General features: G+C 39.4%; 1 protein-coding gene across 3 annotated transcripts in view; it reads right to left on the bottom strand.

Moving 5' to 3' along the window:
• CYFIP1 (cytoplasmic FMR1 interacting protein 1) overlaps positions 1–21,055 on the bottom strand; it is a 169,027-nt gene that overhangs the window by 50,131 nt on the left and 97,841 nt on the right. For all 3 annotated transcript variants that reach the window (XM_043994180.1, XM_043994179.1, XM_043994182.1), the window contains 5 exons: positions 19,585–19,661; positions 19,363–19,471; positions 16,904–17,023; positions 14,581–14,780; positions 4,722–4,809 (listed from right to left, as the gene is read on the bottom strand). In XM_043994180.1, coding sequence (XP_043850115.1) covers positions 4,722–4,809; positions 14,581–14,780; positions 16,904–17,023; positions 19,363–19,471; positions 19,585–19,661 — 594 coding nt within the window. The remainder of the gene's footprint in view (positions 1–4,721; positions 4,810–14,580; positions 14,781–16,903; positions 17,024–19,362; positions 19,472–19,584; positions 19,662–21,055) is intronic.

The raw sequence follows: 21,055 nt of genomic DNA, 5'->3' as shown, positions 1-21,055 counted from the left end.
AAGAGGGAGAGCCAAGAATATTCTGATCCTGACTTTTGTGCACTTAAGACACAGGAAAATAAACCCACATGGCAAAGCTATAATCCAAGATTCCTCATGAGTATTAGATGGCACAGTGGACAGAGTGTTATGCTTGGAGTATTGAAAGTCCTGAGTTCAAAAGTAGTATAAGATACTAGCTGTGTGACCCTGGCCAAGTCATCCACCCCAAAGCAACCAATTCCATCTGTACCAGCAGAAGACATCTGCCACTGCCTAATGCCAGCCCAATCTCCCAGCAGAGATGCAGAGAATCTCCTCTGTAAAGAAAAGCAACCCTCCCTGACTTCAGGACACCCACTCCCTATCGTGCCTGTTCTTTGAATGGGGGGAGTGGTACGCTCCACTCACTGATATACATCCTCATACTTGCTCATACCTTTCCCATCCTGTAGATGATCATCCAAACTCCATTTCATGCCCTCAACAATGGATTCCTCATTCCCATCCCCCTCAACCCTCCCACCCAAAGTAACTCCATTCAGCTTTTCACTGTGCCCTCTGGAATGCCCGTTCCATAGGTAATAAACTTCCCTTTCTCTAAAATCTTTTCCTCTTCCATCCCTTCCGTCTCCTAGCTCTTACTGAAAACGTGGTGACATAAGCTCCTTGGCCACCCTCTTCAGCACTGGCTGCCTTCTCCTCAACTCATGGGTCAGGTGGGGGAGCTGGAATATTCTTTGCTCCCCACTGCCATTTCCAGGTTCTCACCCGTCTCCATCATTCAGCAACCTCTCTTCCTTTGGGGTTCATATTACTCATATCTACCCCCTAATCAAAATCCTGGTAGCTGTTGTCTATAGAACTCCCTAACTCAGTCTCTCTCCCTCCTTCCCTTCCTCAGTAAGTTCAATACCTGGCTCAACTCCTACCCCAATACTAGGGGACTTCAATACACATACTTATTCTTGCTTTCAAATACCCTAACCACTCAGTTCTTCAACCTACTCACTTGCCAAGACCTACTAATCCATTCCACCTCAGCCACGCAGTCAATACCCTTGATCTTGCCATCACCCAGAAATGCACCGCCTCTATTTTTTTTTTTTAGTGAGGCAATTGGGGTTAAGTGACTTGCCCAGGGTCACACAGCTAGTAAGTGTTAAGTGTCTGAGCCCAGATTTGAACTCAGGTCCTCCTGACTCCAGGGCTGGTGCTCTATCCACTGCGCCACCTAGCTGCCCCGCCTCTATTTTTAAGAATTCTGAAATCCTCTTATCTGACCATAATGTATTAGCTTTTCTTCTTTCCTTCTGTCTTCCTTTACAAAATCCTACTCTTCATCTGAATCATGACATTCAATCCGCCTGACCCCTCAATTCTCTTCCAGGCCATTTCCCCCCACACTATTCACTCTCTCTTCTTCTCCCCATCCTGATGCCTTGGTGAACCAATTTAACCCTATACTGTCCTCCTCTCTTGAATCCCCATCACCTTTATTATATTAATACTTATACCCAGCCAAACTTCAGCTTTGGATCACTTCCACTATTTGTCATCTCTGCTCCTACACACGTACTACTAAATGAAGGTGGAGAAAATGACACAACCATTCTGACTGAATCCACTATAAATTTATGTTACCTAATTCGACTGGGCCCTCCCTGCTGTTAGTATACTTCTCTTATCAACTTACTATCCCATTTTCCACAGTGGCTCTTCTAAATCTTTTCATTCCTCCTTAAACCTCTCCCCACTCTCTCTGCTGACAACCTTGGTTCATATTTTACTGAAAAATTGAGGTCATCTGTCATGAGCTATCTCTTCTCCCCTCTCTCTTCCTCACCTCCTTATCATCCAGGTATCTTCTATCACTCTCTCCTCTTTTCCTCTCTCACATGATGAAGTGGCCTTACTCCTTCGCAAGGAGAGCCCTTCTCCTTATTCAAATGATCCCATTCCACCCCATCTCCTCCATAAGATGGCTCCCTCTGTCATTACCATACTTTCACTTATTTTCCATCTCTTCCTCTTGTTTCCTATTGCCTACAAACATACTCACGTCTCCCCCATCCTGAAATAAAACCCTCACTCGATCCTTCCATCCCTGATAACTACTGTCCTATTTTTCCTCACTTTCTGAAGCTAAACTCCTTGAGAAGGTCATCTACAACAGGTATCTCCACTCTCCTCTTACTTTCTTCTTTTAATTCCTTATAATCTGGCCTCTGGCCTTATTATTCCATCCAGTGCTATCTCCAAAATTACCAGTGATCTCTTAGTTGCCAGGTCCAATGGCCTTTTCTCAATCCTCATTCTCCCTGATCTCTATGCAGCCTTTGTTGATCATTCTCTCCTCCCTGATGCTCCCATTTTGGATGCCACTCTCTCCCAGTTCTCCTATCTATGTCCCATCTCTGTCTCCTTTGCTGGCTCTTCCTCCAGATCACACCATCTAACTATTCAGAGTTCTGTCCTGGGCCCTCTTGTCTTCTCCCTCTAGACTACTTCAATCAATGATCTCATCAACTTCCATGGATTTAACCACCTCTTTACAGGTGATTCTTACACCTAGCTTTCCTGCCCCATTGTTTCTGCTGACCTCCAATTTCTCATCTCCTCCTTCCTTTCACATATCTCAAACTAGATTCAACATATCCAAAACAGAACTCATTTATCTTTCCCCCTAAACCTTCTCTGACTCCTATTTCCTATTACTGTAGAGGGTAATGCCATCCGTCCAGTCTTCCAGGCTCTGAACTTAGGAGTCATCCTGTATTCCTCACTGTCTTTCCCAAACCCTACCCCCAAATCCAATCTGTTCTCAGGGTCTGTCAATTTCACCTTTGCAATATCTCTCAAATATGCCCCCTTCTCCTCTCTGTCATTGACACCATTCTAATGCAGGCTCTCATCACTTCATACCTGGACTTTTGCAATGGCCTGCTGGTGGGTCTCTTCCCACTCGAATCCATCTTCCATTCAGCCACTAAAGTGATTTTCCTAAAGGGCAGATCCAATCAGGTTACATCCCACCCTTCCCCTTACTCAATAAACTCCAATGGCTCTCCCTACTACCTCCAGGATCAAATATAAAATGGTCTGTTTGCCCCTTCATAACCTATCCCCCTCCTACCTTTCTACCTTACTCCTCACCATGTGGTTTTTAATCCAGTTACACTGGCCTCCTCGCTGTTTCCTGAATAAGACATTCCAGCTCCCAGCTCTGGCCATTTTTTTTGTTTTGTTTTGCGCAATGGGGGTTAAGTGACTTGCCCACGGTCACACAGCTAGTAAGTGTCAAGTGTCTGAGGCCGGATTTAAACTCAGGTCCTCCTGACTCCAGGGCTGGTGCTCTATCCACTGCGCCACTTAGCTGCCCCCAGCTCTGGCCATTTTTAATGGCTGTCCCCCATGCTTAAAAGATTCTGTCTTCTCTTGTTCACTTCCCGGCTTCCTTCAAATCCCAACTAACAGTCCACCCAGCGGCCCCAACAGGAAGGCTATAACCTTCCAAAGTTTTCTGAGTTGTGTTTTCATTTGCAACATGACTAATATGGTAATGTTTTGCATAACCAGACATGTACAATCTATATTAAAATTGCTTGCCTTCTCAAAGGGGGGGAAAGGAGGGTGGAAGAGAAAGAATAGGGAACTCTAAATGTTTTGTTTTTTTTTTAATGCATGTTCAAAATTTGTGTTTACATGTAATTGAGAAAAAAGAAGAGAAAAGGAAAAAACCCAATAGTACAACCCTGTTACAAATGTTACCAAAAGCCCCAAGAATAATAAAGTTAAAAAAAGTATGCTTCAGACTGCATTCAGAGTGTATCAGTTGTTTCTTTGGAGGTGGCTAACTGTACTGATACATTTTTTCTTCCCAGTTATTTTGATCAAGAGACAAGAATATTGTCCACATTAGAAGCTTCCCGGGGCAGCTAGGTGGTGCAGTGGATAGAGCACTGGCCCTGGATTCATGAGTACCTGAATTCAAATCTGGCCTCAGACACTTAACACTTACTAACTGTGAGACCCTGGGCAAGTCACTTAACCCCAATTGCTTCACTTAAAAAAAACAACAAACAAACAAAAACCAAATTGATTAACAACTTGTTCATACTTAGTACTTTTAACAAAAAAACAAAAAACAAAACAAACAAACAAAAAAGAAGTTTCCCATGTGACCCCATGGGAGATGTACTAACTTCCCTTAGTACATGGGGAAATGTGTTTTACCCCAAGTACAAATAAATTAGTGGAAAAGTAAGGGGCTTTATAATTTTGTGGATCTATTGCACTTCAAACTAACTCTACTATTTGAAACTGCAAAGACCTAAGAACCACTTTTGAAGGATTATTTCTGAACAAACTGCTAATGAGATGGAGGAAAACTATCCTCTCAACCTTACCTTTCAAGTACAAAGAGCTACAACCATACCAATATTAAAAAAGGAATCCTGGGGCAGCTAGGTGGCGCAGTGGATAAAGCACTGGCCCTGGATTCAGAAGGACCTGAGTTCAAATTCGGCCTCAGACACTTGACACTTACTAGCTGTGTGACCCTGGGCAAGTCACTTAACCCCCCATGCCCTGCAAAAATAATTAATTAATTAATTTAAAAAAAAAAAAAAAGGAATCCTTGAGTACGCAGGTGAACATTTAATTTAGAAACTTATTTCACTGTTAACCCACAGATTTCTTTCCAAAGGCATGACAGTAACAACAACATCATGATGGTCTACCTTGGATCCATGAAGATACTGGGGCTGTGCATTAGGTTGCTTATCTCTTTGAAATTCCTGAGAAAATGGTAACACTGTCCGAACAAATCTAAAAGAAAAAAAAAATACATAATATTAAGGAAAAATCTTTGAGCTAAGGAGCTTTAAAATTCAGAACCTCTTTCATTGATTAATCCTCATGTTCCACTAAAGAACAAATACAGGAACAACAGTAGCTTATAAAGCACAATGTTTTCAGGTTTGCAAAATGCTTTATGAAAAATATCTGTTTACTCTCTATTATCCAATTTGGGCTCAGAAAGGGATATTTAAGTAAGTGGAATCATCTACTTAATGGAATCTATATAGAAAAAGGGAAGAGTTGACAATACTTTTTTTACTCCAGAACCAGTGTCATAGTATTATAGTATCCCAACATATTCTCATTCATTCTTTCTCTCTGTCTCTCCCCCCACCCCCCAAGTGGCGCAGTAGATAGAGTGCTGGGTCTCCAGTCATCAAGACTCATTTTCCTGAGTTCAAATATGGCCTCAGAAACTTACTAGCTGTGTGACCCTGGGCAAGTCACTTAACCCTGCCTCTGTTTCCTCATCTGTAAAATGAGCTGGAGAAGGAAATAGCAAACCACTCCAGTATCTCTTCCAAGAAAACCCCAAATGGGGTCAGATATGATTGAAAAACAATAAATAACAACAACCAAAAAAACCCCTCTCTATCTTCTAGGGTCAAAAGGACTGAGTCCAAATTCTCCCTCTGATGTTTTCTGTCCCACTGGGTTTCCCAATTTCCTTACCTGTGAAATAAAGGAATTGGCTTGAACTGTTTCCTTTCCTTTTTTTTTTTTAAAGACATCAACGCAAGTTGTTTTTTTTTTAATGCTGTGTTTGCTAACAGGGGGGAGATATATAATAACAAGCTATTTTATAACTACACACTCAGATGCAGAATAACTATGAGCATGGGTCATATCTGTAGATCTTTCCCACAGACCTGTGCCTAAGAATAACATGTTGTTTCCGATGGAATTTAAATTTGCCCCAATAAAACTCCCAATCATTGCTTTTAGTTCTGCCTTTAAGGCCAACCAGATAGATTTCATTCCTTCTTCATGCAGCAGTCATTCAAATACCTGAAGGCAGTTACCACTTGCCAGGTCACCTAGGCACCCACCCTTGTCTTCTCTTCTCCATGGTTGAATATTCCCCATTCCTCCTTTTCCCTTTTAATGCTAAATCTACAATCCTTGCAAGTATTCAGCTGTTGAAGACTTACAAAGAGGGACTGAATATAAAGTCTATATTCAACATGATTTTGTCTTTGATGATTCACAAAATCATTTCTTTTAACAAAGTACCTCAAAATCATTATTATGAATAAAAATTGCTGCAAAGATCCTGGAGTGGTTCATCATTTCTTTCTCCAGATTAGGACAAATGGAGGTTAAGTGACTTGCCCAGGGTCACACAGCTTATGTCTGGGGCCGGATCTGAATTCAGCTCTTCCTGACTCAAGGCCCAGGGCTCTATCCACTTATTCTTTTTCTCGGTCACAGAAACCTTTTGGCAGGCTGGTTAAGCCTATAGGCTCCTTCTCAGAGTAATGTTTTAAAATAATTGAACAAAATATGATACTTCAGTTAGATGTTAGTAGATATAAAGTAATTTCTTTCCTGAGCTCATACCAGATGAAATCTATCCATGGACCCCAGGGTTATGATCCTCTAGGCCAAATGGTCTCTGGCTCCAACACTACATAATTCAACAGTTCCAGACTTACAGAATGGCTATTCACCTTTAAACAGTTTCAGTTCTGAGCAGTTCTGTAAGGTTCATTACAATATACACCTTCTAAGTGAGCAGAACCAAGTAAAGTGAGCAGAAACAGGAGAATATTGAACGTAGTAGCAGCCATTTTGTTATAATGAAAGACTTAGCTACTGTGATCAAGGCAATGATCCAAGACAGTTCTAAAGGACTCATGATGAAAAAATGTTATCCATCTCCAGAGAGAAAACTAATGAAATTCGAGGGCAGAATGAAGTATACTTTTTCACTTTATTTTTCTTGCTTTTTTTTTTTTAAACAACATTGCTACTGTGGAAGTGTTTGCATGATTCCACATGTATAAATGATATCACATTGCTTGCTTTCTCGATGTGTAAATGAGGAGAATAAAGAGAGGGGAAGAATTCAGAACTCAAAATTTTAAGAATAAATGTTAAAATTTTTAGAAAACAATAAAATAAAAAGAAACACACACACAAATATATGCCTTCTACCTGTATGCTTAATTTTAGAGCTAAAAATAAACAACAAAACTGAGGAATTCATTTCTCAGAGAGAGGTTGGTTAATACAGAAAATAGAATGTGACTTCAAAAACACGCACGGAAAAATCCATTTGTTACAAAGATTATAATTATGTCTGAACTCCTAAAATAGCACTGATCCCAGGTTAGTCCACCTTATTACTATGGAGTAGGCTTTTCAACATTTCCAACTTTTGCAGTGCATCACGAAGATAAGCCTTATATTAACTTGAATTCTGGCAACAAGCAATGGCCTATCACAAATTCTCCATACACTATCCCTCCCCCTATACACTATCGATCCCCTCTATTGCCTTTGTGAAATGTCACTGCCCCTTCCTCCCTGACTTGAGAAAATGCCATCAAATCAAATGAACCCTTTAAAACTGATTACTGTAACACGTATCAAATCTGGCCAGATTAGGGAGCAGTACATGCATTCCATTAACAATTTCCCATTTAGTCTCAGCATTAGGTGAAATGGATTATAAAATAGGACGTCTATTTGCATCAAGGAGGAAAAGCGGTTAGACGAATAACGATAATGAGGATAAAAATGATAACTAACATTTACACAGCCATGGAACTACATGCTAAGTGCTTGACAAACATTACCTCATGTGACCTTCACAACAATCCCGCAAGTGCTATTATCCCCATTTTATAGAGGAGGAAACTTGAGGCAAACAGAGGTTAAGTGATTTGCCTAGTATCACACAACTATTTATGAGGTCAGATCTTTGAATACAGTTCTTCCTGACTCCAGTCCAGGCCCTCTATCTAGCGTGCTACATAACTGCTCTAGGAAATAAGTTTGTTGGGAAAAGTGTGGCAAGCTGAAAAAAGGGTGCTGGACTGATTCAAATCATGCCTCTTAATCAGGGTTTGAGAGCTATAAACTCCAGTGACTCACTACTTCTCCAGTCTCACTGTATATAACTCCACATGGGACAGCTAGGTGGCACAGTACATAGAGCACTGGCCCCAAAGTTGGGAGGATCTGAGGTCAAATCTGACCTCAGACACTTGCTAGCTGTGTGACTCTGGGCAAATCACTTAACCCCAACTGCCTTAAACATCCAGGGCTATCTCCAGTCATCCTGATATATATCTTTGGACAACTAGGTGGTGCAGTAGATAAGAGCACTGGCTCTGAAGTTGAGAGGATCAGAGTTCAAATCTGGTCTCAGACACTTGCTAGCTGTGTGACCCTGAACAAGTCACTTAATCCTGACTGCCTCAAACATCTGGGGCCATCTCCAGTCCTGATTTATCTTGCCACTGGATCCTTGGCTCTGGAGGAGAGAGTGAGACTAGTGACTCTGCACAGCCCTCCCTCACTTAAATCCAATTCACTGCAAGTTATGACATCACCTTGATGTCATGGTCCCTCCCTTTCAGAACCAAGGACAAACCACCACCACTACCACACCCCCCCCAACTCTGTGGTACTACTAATCTGGCAAGTTTGCTGTTCCCCAAACATGACGCTCCCTGTCTTCCAGCTGTTTCCTTTTCACAAGCCAGGACCACTGCCTGTAGGATATTTCCCTCTTCATCTTTGCTCCATTTGAGAGCCACATTCTGAAGGCCTTTTCCCATTCCCTGCAGGGGCTACTGCTTTTTGCCAACCCTCACAACAACTACCTTGTATTTCTTTCATAGATGTCTTGCAAATACTTATACAGGTGCATGTTTTCCCTAAAAGACAAGTCTCCTGAGGGGAGGGACTATTTCATTTACTGTCTCTGTGTGCTTAATACATAGTAGGCACCTGATAAATGCTTGCTGATTGACTAATTTAATCCACCAGGCCTAGAGTCAGGAAGATTTGAGTTCAAATCTGGCCTCTGACACTCACTGGCTGTGTGACCCTGGGCAAGTCACTTAACCTCTGTTTGCCTCAAGTTTCCTTATCTTTAAAATAGGGATAATAATGGCACACCTACTTCCCAGGACTGTTGTGAAGATCAAATGACATAATTATAAAGCACTTAGAAGTGTCTGACACATAGGGATTGCTATATAAATGATAGTGATTCTGATGAGCAAAATCAGTCTCATGGAGAAATGAATTATCCAAGGTCACACCGCTACCAAATCATAGAATGGGAGACCTAGAGCTGAAACAAACTACAGAAGCCATTTGGTAGAACCTCTTTGTTTTATACATATGGAAATTATCTTAGAAATCTAAATATGACCATGGCACTGAGAACTTTAAACAGCTTGTTCAGTCAGATCAAGTATGTTTCTGAAGTGGGCCTTAAACCTTAGTCTTCTTAACTCAGAGGTTGGCTCTCTATCTACCCCATAACACTACCTCTCCAAATTCTGACTTCTATAGACTCTGAAAAAGAACTAATATGGTACATTTGACAAAAATGTCAAAAATATCACATTTGAAATAATGACGAAGAATGGAAGAAGGGAAAAGGTGTAGGAAAGAATAGGACTTCAGTTTATCAATTTCTTGTACAGATAGTATCAGTATACCAGCTTCGTCAAAAGAGGCATTCAAAATGGTAGCCATAAGATTTCATTTTGAAGGATTTATAAACCTCCATGAGATTTACTCAAAGACTCTTAGTTCAAGTAAACACCCAAGATGATAAAGTGACAATGGAAATGATAGAGACATCTTGCTTTGTGCATCATCTCTTTATTAGCGCAAAAAAAAAAAATTTTTTTAATTAAAATTTAGACAAAAAAAAAAAAATCGCAAAGCAAAGATGTTCCAGAAAGGCAAGCCAATTGCAATGCTATATATAAAATTTAATTCCTACACTATCTCAGATGGATTTCAAATTCAGTCAACCCCCAGCACCCAGCAAAGAGCAGATGTTTGATACGTATTTGCTGACTGATGTACTATATCTTTCATGATCAAGGTTACTTCTTGGCACATAGATTATGATGCTAAAGCTCTGAAATTAAAATTTGTTCAGGATATTTTATACAATAAAAAGTATCTACCAGTCATCTGATCACAGTGTTAAATCCTTAAGTTCCTGAAATTATTTTTGTGGGCTTATAATAATGCCCAACTCCACCTTTAATGATGATCCAGATAAGTTCTGAGTGGGCCAGACAGGCTGCTGGACTGGCATGCTGAAGATGAAACACCCAAATGAACAAATCCTGAATATTTGAAGATGAGAAGTGCTTCAGAAGCCAATTAGTCTTCCCAATAATTCCATACTTGTTCATCTAACTCCTTTTCAGAAGAAGCTTCACTTAGAAAAGTACACAGCAAAGCAAAAAGATTTTTTGCCATATACTTGATTGCAATCATCTCATAAGACTTTTAAAAACCAAATTCTAGCCCCTCTCCCCATTCTAAACAGATCACAAGTTATTCCTGAAGGCTCTTAAAATATTAAGCCCCTCAAAGGCTGAATAAGCATACTACAACTGATGAAAATTTGGTAAAAGTAGCTGCTTCGTTAATCCAACTGTGTTTCTCTTCTGAATATATAACAAGATTCTTCCCTCCTTGCCTGTCACAGAAGCAGTTAATCTTCTTGAAGTCTACCTTCAAAACCTGATGGCCTGTACTTCCTCTTGGTTTTAGGCCTCACTTTTTTTTAATGAGTTTAAATCTGGTCTCAGATCTTTTAGCTGTATGACCCTGGGCAAATCATTTAATCTCTATCTACTTTAGTTTTCCTATCTGTAAAATGAGATGATAATAGCACCTATATCCCAGTATATGAGATAACATGTGTAAACTGTTTTGCAAACCTTAAAGTGAGATATAAATGTTAGTTATTATTATCATTATTATTTCAGGAAAAAGTGAAATTATGTTAGTACCAAGCTACTTTATATGAGACTCGCTCTCCAAGACACCTGGGCCTTCAGAAGCAGACAAGACTCCCCTCTGCACACACCCCCAAGCTCCTTAATATGCATCTCTATTTGTCAAATGTCTCTCCTTCTGACAGATATTGAGGGTTATTTTTAGGAGGCTACATTTGGTACAGGATTTTACCTCCCCTCCTTGAGAGAATGCATTTACTGAATTGTCTCAATTTCTCTGAATTCAAATGCTATGGATAGTTTAGCACTTTTTCTAATTCAGCTGCAAAAATGACAGTTCTGTCAAGCATCTGAAACAGGGTGGTTTTAGAAAGAGCCCACACATATGCCAAATAAAATGGGGAAAGAAAACTTCTTTTTTAATTCTTTTCCCCCCTTTTTTTGTGGGGCAATGGGGGTTAAGTGACTTGCCCAGGGTCACACAGCAAGTATCAAGTGTCTGAGGCCAGATTTGAACTCAGGTACTCCTGAATCCAGGGTGAGTGCTTTATTCCTTTTTTAATTCTAGGGGTGAAATAACTGGATGCAAAACCTCAACAGTGTGGAGTAGGGGAAAGGCCATGATGACCATCATCAAACAAAAGGATTTGAACCCAGAATCTATTACTTCAGTGAATTCCTGAACCAAAACAGATTTAACATGTCAGGAATATATGAAACAAAATATGCAACATGGATAGCTAGGTAGTTCAGTGAATAGTGTGGAAATTGGGGTCAGAAAGACCTCAGATCAAAACCTATCCCCAACACTTAATGCATGACCCAGCAGAAGTCACTTAACCTTGTGCCTCAACTTCCTCATCTGTAAAATGATAATCGTAGCACCTACTTCTTAGGCTGGTTGTGAGGATCAAAATGAGGCAACAAATAAAAAGCTCTTTAAACACTCTGAAGGGCTAGAGAAATTCTAGCTATTATGGAAAACCACATAGAATGACAGTTTCTATGCCTGGAAAGGAAAAAGCTTTTTCCAAACTAGAAGAAAACCACTGCTAGCCCCTAAAACTAACATAACCACCCAGACCAGATACAATCTTTTAGCACAGTAACCTAAAAATAATGAGGCTCACTTCAAAAGTCAAGAATCACCTTGAATACTTGATGCTCTATTAGTGAATTCTTGGCTACTTCTGACCTCATAACTTGAGATGATGGAGGGAATATATGCAAGCCCCAAGGTGCTATGTAAATGTAACTTTATTATTATTATTATTTTTGTTTTGCTTAATGAAATAATGATGCTGGTGAAAGGAAAGACAAAACAAGAATACCACAAAGGTCTGCATAGACAATGGAGATGTGTATTTTAGTTAAGACAGAAGAATTTATTGTAGTCAAACATCTCTTCCAAATATTTTCCATGAAACTTAAGTTCTCTGAGATGTTAGTAGTAAAAGACAAAGTCTGAGATGATCATTTGATGAAGATATTAGTTATGTCTTATTCCTCTACTAGTCGCTTAAGGTCAGTGAGGTTAAGGATTTGGGGTTCTCAGAACCAGTGCCTAGACACAGTGCTTTTCACACAGCAGGAATTTAATAAATGTTTCTTGAAAATCTGAACGAATATTGTGGAATTCTGGCCATCGGGAAGGGGCATCTTGAACAAAGGTGTGTCATCTTCCTGATAAGAAGGTGAGCTCTTTGAGTGCACAGACTGCGTGACTTTTACATTTGTGTGTGCTTTGCATACAGTAAGCACTTAATAAATACTTCATTTATTCACCCATGGCTTGTGGGGAACAAGGGAGCCCTTCCAACTCTGAGATGTTATAACACAAATCTTCATAGTTCAGTTTCATGATAATCTTATTAGGCCAGGAATTGATAGAAACCAATAAAATGGAAAAATAAACAGTATGTTGCTGAAAACAGAGGACCCTTTATCTATTGCTTTAGCTCCATCTCTCTCATAACTTTCTGAAAAACAGGAAATGTGTACATAAGACAATTTTATCATCCTACCCCATGAACAAGAAAGATTTATTTAGAACAATTAATTTGTCATTTGTTGTTAAAATCAGATAGAGCTATCTGTAAAACAGAATTTGCTATAATATCTGATTACACGTCAGGGCTGAACTATTTCCATTAGAAAATCTAACAGTGACATCTAGAGGTACCTGAAAAAGGAGTCTCATGATGGAATTAATTGCTAATATAAATAAAATTTCATGTACTTTTATCCCAAACCAACAGTTCAGCACCACAGGCAGACCTGTCTAGGCAAACAGGAACTCAAGAGTTTGGACAAAACCATTAATTAATCAATCAACAAGCATTTATTAATCAACCTTGTGGCAGTCAATGCTAGGTGCTAGGAATATACAAATATCAAGAGAATGAAATAATACCAGGGCTTACAGCCCTGGGATGGGAGGAGCACGAAGATATATATTCATTTCAGTTTTAGCTATAAAAAGGGAAATAGGAAAATCCCTAAAATTTAACTGTGGAAACTAAATGACTGTGTCTTCTCAAACACGCCCAAAGGAAGCTCTACCTAAAAGCAAGGGGGAGTACAGATATTGAATTAAATAGCTTTTCTTCCTAGCACCTTCTACCTTATTCCCTATCCCCCCAAAAAACTTTAAAAGTGATTGCCATGCACCTCAGGATGGTCAATTTACAGAGAGTTAGCATTAGACTGTGAAAAATGCCAATGTTTACTTCTAACTAAGCAATAAACAAATTCCAACCAAACAGCAAGCCTGAAGGTGCAATTTAAATGCATTCATAAAGTCTGAGTATTACTCTGAGTTCCAATTATACTTCAAAGGGATTCTGAATGTTTCAGTGATAGGGTAAGAGCGAAAAAAAAGAAATAAGGGGATTATCTGGAGATGATTAAATTGGGGTTATTATGGAAGAACAGGGTCACTCTTGGGGAATTCTGATTTTCAAGCTAATTCTTGCTGATGACAGGATATAGAAGATAGCATGGCATAAGGGAGAGAGAACTGGTTTTGGGGTCAGAGGACCTGGGTTCAAACCCTGCCTCCACCACTTTCTTGGCCAAGTCACTTAATGTCCTTGGGCCTCAATTTCCTCAACTGTAAAATGAAGAGGTCCTTTGAAAGGCATGGGAAAACTTGCACAAAATGGCAAAGAACGAAGTGAGCAGAACCAAGAGAACGTTGGGTATAGTAACAGCAATACCGTTTTAAGAATTACTTTCAGCGATTAAGTCATTTTGACTAGTATAAATTAAAAATTAAGAACATATGACAAAAAACGCTACCTGCATCCAGAAAAAGAACTGATAAATAAAAATATGTATAGAATAATTATACATATATGTACCTATTTGTGTCCTAATGTACCCATCTGGAGGGGAGAGAAGGGAAGAAAAAAGGGGAAATAATTTACAAGATAACTATTGTATATTTGGAGGGAATAGCAAGTTGTATATGGTAGATTTGCAGTTTCATGTGCAATCATATTTTTTATTGTACTGTGCTATAGAAATCTTTGTTTTGTTCTGTGAATTGAAAATAAAATAAAATAAAAAATTAATTAATTAATAAAGCCACAAGTTAGGTGACCACAGGGGCAGAGGAAAAGCAGGGGAATGAGGAGGTCAAACAAAATGGTTTTTGAAGTTGCTTCCTGCTTGATAACTATGATCCTGTAAATGAGTAGCCTTAAACAAGTGGCTTCCCCTCCCTGTTTTCCATTTAGAGATCTGGCACGACTAAGCTATCAGCACATATAAAGGAGACAATACTAACCTGTTGGTGGACCCGTTGTAGCAGTAGTTTGGGAGAAAGTCATAGTTCAGTTCCCAAAAGACATGAAGAGTGATTCTTCCATATGGTGCTGACACATTATGATTGGCCTCTCGGAACATTGCATCAAAGCTGTCCAGGGTCATGTACTTGCTCAGTAGTTTGTGGGTCATTCGGTTTATTTCTACAAGACCATCCAGCTCCTGATCACAAAGAGATAAAAGAAATGAGTTGAAGACAATAGAGATGTGGAACATATAACTAAAATATGAACTGACATGGCTAATTCGGAAATATGCTTTGCATGATTTCATATGTATAATGGATATGATATTTCTTGCCTTCTCAATGGGTTGGGAAGGGGGTGGAGGAAGGGAGAGAATTTGGGCCTTTAAATAAATAAAAATTTAAAAGTAGAATATGGACTGATATTAACAATAACAACAATTAACAACTTCTACCTGTATAGGGCTTTGTTCAACAGTTGAACCCCCATTTATTAAGAACCCACTAGGTGCAAAGCTCTAGGAATATATAAACAAAGGAAAAGGCAGTTTCCACTCTCAGGAACTTACTTCATACAATAGTTTCTCAGGTGCTTAAAGCTCATTCTTTGGGGAAAAGTGAAGAGAGACTTCTTAATCCTAGGTATGATGGGGTAAGCAATATGGCCCTAAGATAATTCAAAAAGGGGAGTATGGGATCGAGCACATACAGGTAGACTTATGACAAGTGTGAGCCATATGCTTACATGCCCAGCTCAAATGTTTAACCATCAGGTTGGGTTCTGACTTCTCAAAGCTGAGAAGTTTAGTATGCTACCTAATCTGCCTTGATATGTTTGATATAACTTGTTTCATACCATTATAAGTACATGAACTGCCAATAAGTGACCTTTTAAATTCCTCAAAATCCTGGTCACAGGTCCTATTAAACCCAGTTGTTTTAAACTGCTATGTCTCTGGGCTTGGCCCTGCCAATCTACCTGATCCCACACAGTGGGGGTCAGCAAACCTCGGCCCCTAGGCTCAAGGCCTGTTTCAGTAGGACTTACTAGCTAAGAATGGTTTTTACATTTGCAAATATACAAATTTGTAAATCCACAGATGGAAAAGCCATTTTTAGTCTGCAATCCCTACAAAAAGGTGGGAGTCCAGATTTGGCTGGCAAGACAAAAAATTTACCAACTTCTACTTTACAAGTTGTTCTATGTTTAAACACTTGCATTTGCCTATTGATATCATATGGAGCTGGAAAAATCACTACTACACCAAGATTTCAAGGTAGCTAGCTGTCTCTTAATCACAAGTTATTAAGCAGATTCTGACCCCGAAATTAAGTTTAGTCTGACAACCTAACCGTTTATAACTCTAAAAATCAAGGAAGTACTTAAAAAGATTTGATTTACTACTGGCTTAAGACAATTTGCTTGTTTCATTTCTTTGTCTTACAGAAATTATGTCTTGATTGTTAGTTCTTTGACCTGTCCTCATACAGGACAATGTATTTCTGACTAAAATACAAGCAGATATTAAGAAGGTGCTTGAAACATTCAACTCAATTATGAACACCATTTCTATCCTATTCTCATTGATGTGGTTGATTATGTTAGTAGTTTTCCTAATGTTGAACCAGCCCTGCATTCTTGGTATAAATCCCACCTGGTCATAGTGTATTATCCTGGAGATCGCTTGCTGGTAATCTCCTTGCTATCTATTCTATTCTCATCGTAAGCTCCTCTAGATCAGACAGTGCCTCACACTCAAAATCTCCCTTGTTGGATTAAAACATCACCCTGAGTAATTTTAAGAAAAACACGGACAACATGATTTTCTGAAAACTATGTATCTCCTAAACAATCTTAGACTATTTTTAAAATGCCTAAATAATGATGATGATGATAATAATAATAATAATTTACATTTTCAAGTTGCCAGAGCAACTCAAACACCCTAATTCTTACTTAAGCTGATTTACAGGAAAATTCTCTTTCCAATGTCCTTACTAGTATCTCAGATCACTCTTCCAGCCCACATGCAAGAATAAGGAGACTACACTAAAAATCACAAGCAGAAAAATGCCATACAATTTTATCTTCGGTTTCATTAGGAAACCTAAAACCATTGTATTTCATGGGGCAACTACGTCCCCTTGGAAGAAAAATGTCTGACTGATTGTTGATAATTGTTAAGTTTGCGATTAAAAAAAAGAAAAAAAATTAAATTACATAAAAGAAGAGAGGAGCATCCAACTGCATTACTCCTAAAAGAAGCATGGGAATGAACAATGTAACCCCAAGTGATTGCTATGGTACAATGGTACTTACAACTATCGAGGTCAGGTCCTCACTCTCAAATCTCCCAATTGCCAACTCCATTGACTTATACACAGCTGCCGAAATACGCTGAGTAATCAGACGATTGAGGTCTATTGACCTACCAAGAAGCTGAAAGAAAAGAGACCAAAAAAAAAAAAAAAGGTTTTCTAAATATCTTTCAAGAAACCAGTTTAATAGTTTAAATTTGGTTACTATATAAAAAAGAAAATACATTCATCGAGATCAAGAGAGTAAACCCTTGTTCTGGTTAAATGTGGGTGTCAACGCCACCACCTTTGTAAGAAAGGCTTTCTTCACAGAGCTACTGATAGAGTCTCCCACAGAGAGTGGACCTTAATATGTGGAAAAAACATGGGGAATCTGAAATGGCTAAACAAATGTACTGTTGTTGCTTGTCCTTTATTTTCAGAGAAGACCAATGATGTCTTGACTTGTTTGTGAATTAGATTTCAGTGAGGCAGAGCTGAACAAAGTGCTCAGCCTTATTCTCCCCCAGTGCATCTCTTTCCTGAGCTAGTTCTGGAGACCTGAAGTTTCCAAGGTGGTGCTTTGGTCTGTGAGTAATCACAAGCACTCTTTTCTGCCTTGGAACTGTGACCAAGGTCCCTGTTTCCCTGTGGCTACAAGCTCCAGTATGCCACCATTCCTCACCCTGGGGCTGTGACCTGGATTTGCATATGGGAACAGAGCCCCACCTCTGGATCCAGCAAAGGGACCCCTGTAATCTCCTTCTGATCAGTTATCAGACCTCCTTACTGTCTGTGGGCTGAGAGCTCTGGAAGCCACTGCCAACTTAGCTGCTCCCAAGGCTGGGGGCTGGTTTGCTGGGTATAGCCTGTGCTGGACTGGGCGCCACTCTTACTCAGTGGTGACAGACATTTTCTGCCAACCTTCTAAGTTGTCTTGGGCTGGAAAATTCTTTCACCTCATCCCTTTGTGGGCTCTGCTACTGCAGAATTCATTTCGAGATGTTATTTAAAGTTGTTTGGAGGGGAATTTGGGTGAGCTCATGCAACTCCCTAAGTAAATGATTTTCCCATGGCTACATAGCAAACTATACAGTGGTATAAAGCTAGAGCAGAGACCAAGTCTCTTAAGCAGCATTCCAGGTATCTTTCCACAACACTAAGTCCCTATTCAGCTCGACACAATGATATAACTGGATCTCCATTATAAATGGCTCTGTACTACTCATCAGCTGTATTGTTGAAATAATTATTAAATAAAATGAAGTTGGGGCAGCTAGGTGGCATAATGGATAGAGCACCGGCCCTAGAGTCAGGAGGACCTGAGTTCAAATCCGGCCTCATACACTTAACACTTACTAGCTGTGTGACCCTAGGCAAATCACTTAACCCCAATTGCTTCACCAAATAAATAAATAAATAAATGAAATAAAATGAAGTTACCAATTTTACTGCAATTTTGAATTGGGGGTGGGGGAAGAAGAGAAAACAAGAGTAATTTATATGACTAAAATATTATATTTTTATTATAACTCAGATTTATAGTATACTTCAAGACTGATAAAGTACTGGAGTCACTACAACCCTTAGAGATAAGGTTATCAGTGTCTTATCTTGTCTTCCTTCCTTCCTCCCTTTCCAGATAGAAAAGTCAAGGCTCAGCCAAGCTAAGTAACTTGCCCCCCAGTCCCATAGTTTCTAAGTGATAAATCTAGGATTCAAACCAGTTCTCTAGACTACAAGTCCAGAACTTACCCCATCACACCACATTACGTCTTTTTAAAGGTTTTCCCTGACTGCCCAAGCTATTTTTTTTTTTTATGGGAGCTGGAACACTAAATAAGTGCTAGAGAAACCCATCAAATGGGTATGTGTGTTGGGGGTCAAGGGGGGTGAAATCAAAATGTCGACTACATAGTCTTAGTACCTATGAATAGGCCATGGAAAAAATAAAACAAGAGAGTCACTCACACATGACAACATATTAACTATGAATCTTCTCCTAGGGAAATCCCTCAGCAAGGGGCTCTCTTCTTCCCACAGTCACTCATGCATGAAGGGCTTTCAACCACTTCCTCCAGGTGACTCACGGTGCAGGGCAACCAACAGCCCTAAGCACCTACTTCTCATGGAAATCTGCCAAACTCTGGGGCAATCAATCCCTGACCACAAGAACACTGATGCTAACCACTAGCAATGCCATGTCAATGCCAAGTACTGCACAAGGCAATGGGGGGTCTTCATTTCTGACTGTTGGAAAGAAGGATGATCTCCCTAACCACCCCACCACCACCCTCTGAACAGTTCAAGGCCAGATATGAATATTTACATGTTCCACTGCATGTTCACAGTTGAACAATTTGGGGGGGGGGGGCGGTGGCAACTCACACACTATCCAAGCTGACAGAGAGACCACCACACAAATCCCTGCCAACATCCATTTTTACATAGCAGAAAGAAAGAAAGAACAAGTTCACTTACTTGCACGTGTCTCTGCTTTAGCAGTGTCTCATAGCGGTTTGATGGTGGCAAGTGAATCGTTGCTCCTTGATTCTTACATTCTGACCGTAACCGTTTGTCAAGAAGCAAACTAGGATGGAAAGGGAGAAGGCAGAAAGTTTGTCACCCAATGAACGGCAAATTCTAATGAAAAAATATGAAATATTTTCTTGGGCCAATGACATAAACCTAATTAATACATACCTTCCTGCCATAACCTTGTAATATGCAAATATCTGGTCTGCTAATTTGTAGACAAATTGGTCAAAACACAAATTCACCTTAAAAAAAAAGGAACATGCAATAAATTTTTTAAAGTATTGGCAAATTAACAAGAATCACATTAAAAAAAACAACAGGGGCAGCTAGGTGGCACAGTGGATAGAGCACCTGCCCTGGATTCAGGTGTACCTGAATTCAAATCCAGCCTCAGACACTTAACACTTACTAGCTGTGTGACCCTGGGCAAGTCACTTAACCCCAATTGCCTTACTAAAAAAAAAAAACAAACAAACCAAAAACCCAACAACAAAAGTTCTAATTCATATTTTAAATGGTCAGTAAGGAGGTACTTAGAGGTGTCTTGACAAATAGTAACAATTGACATCCATGTAACCTTTTCAAGATGGCAAACTATAATGTACGTTATCTCAGTTTGCTAAGTCAGTATCAATTTTGGGAAGAAGCACCATTAATAATTGTGACAATGGAAAAAAGGTAGAAATTAGTTTTAAGTTTAAGAGAAAGGGTAGAGGTGAGATAATGAAATAACTCAAACATAATTTGTAAATGCTAAATATATTTAGGATTTTGGGGTTTTGTCTGATCTATGACTTCATTCCTTAGAGAACTCCTAGTAAGCGAACTCCCTCGATCAATGCAGATCAACAACAGGAGAGTTGCCAAGAAGAGATATGTCAAAAATGATGAAGCCCATGGCTCCTGTATGAAATGATTTTAAAATCCCTATTTTATTCTATTCAGTTTTATTCAGTAGTGATTATCTTAGTTATACTTGTCTGTCATCATAAATTTGCCTATTAATATATATTTATCTAATCAATTAATATGAATATAAACTTTACATATCTTATATTCACAAATAATTATTAGATATGGCTAGATAGATTCTTTCTTATATCATGCCCCAAAACTTTAAAGTACAAGATTATAACTTCACTTGCTTGTTCTGAAGTTCACTTGCTTAATCATGGGAAGCTAACTAGAGGACCTCCACCCTTTCTTTCTGCTGAGTAGGTGACCAAACCCAGCATGGCAAAGATGACCTAATGATATGGAAAGTCCCCAACTTTTTTTGATTGTCCCTTTGCTAGGGAAATGGGCCTGTGGCACTTGGCCAACAAGCCTATGAGCATCTGACCAACGGGTGACCCTTTCTTTCCAATACCAGAACTGCCTACAGCTCTCTATTGCCCAACACGGGGCTAGTAAATACTCATTAGCTCTGCCCATATCTGGACGTCCTCTTTTGGTCACTGACCATAAGAATGAACTGAAGGTTCTCCTAGAAGATCAAGATAAAGATCTATCAACCAATGAGACTATTTTTTACTTTGCATCTTCTGTATCATCTGGGTATCAAACACTATAAAACTAATTCCTGGAGGAAGGGGGCATCTCAGATCACAAGGAAAAGCTGAGGTCCCATTCATTA

The sequence above is a fragment of the Dromiciops gliroides genome, chromosome 3 (genome assembly GCF_019393635.1).
Source record: "Dromiciops gliroides isolate mDroGli1 chromosome 3, mDroGli1.pri, whole genome shotgun sequence".
NCBI lineage: Eukaryota > Metazoa > Chordata > Mammalia > Microbiotheria > Microbiotheriidae > Dromiciops > Dromiciops gliroides.
The sequence above is the reverse complement of the archived record's forward strand: the minus strand, read 5'-3'. Positions and strand labels throughout refer to the sequence as shown.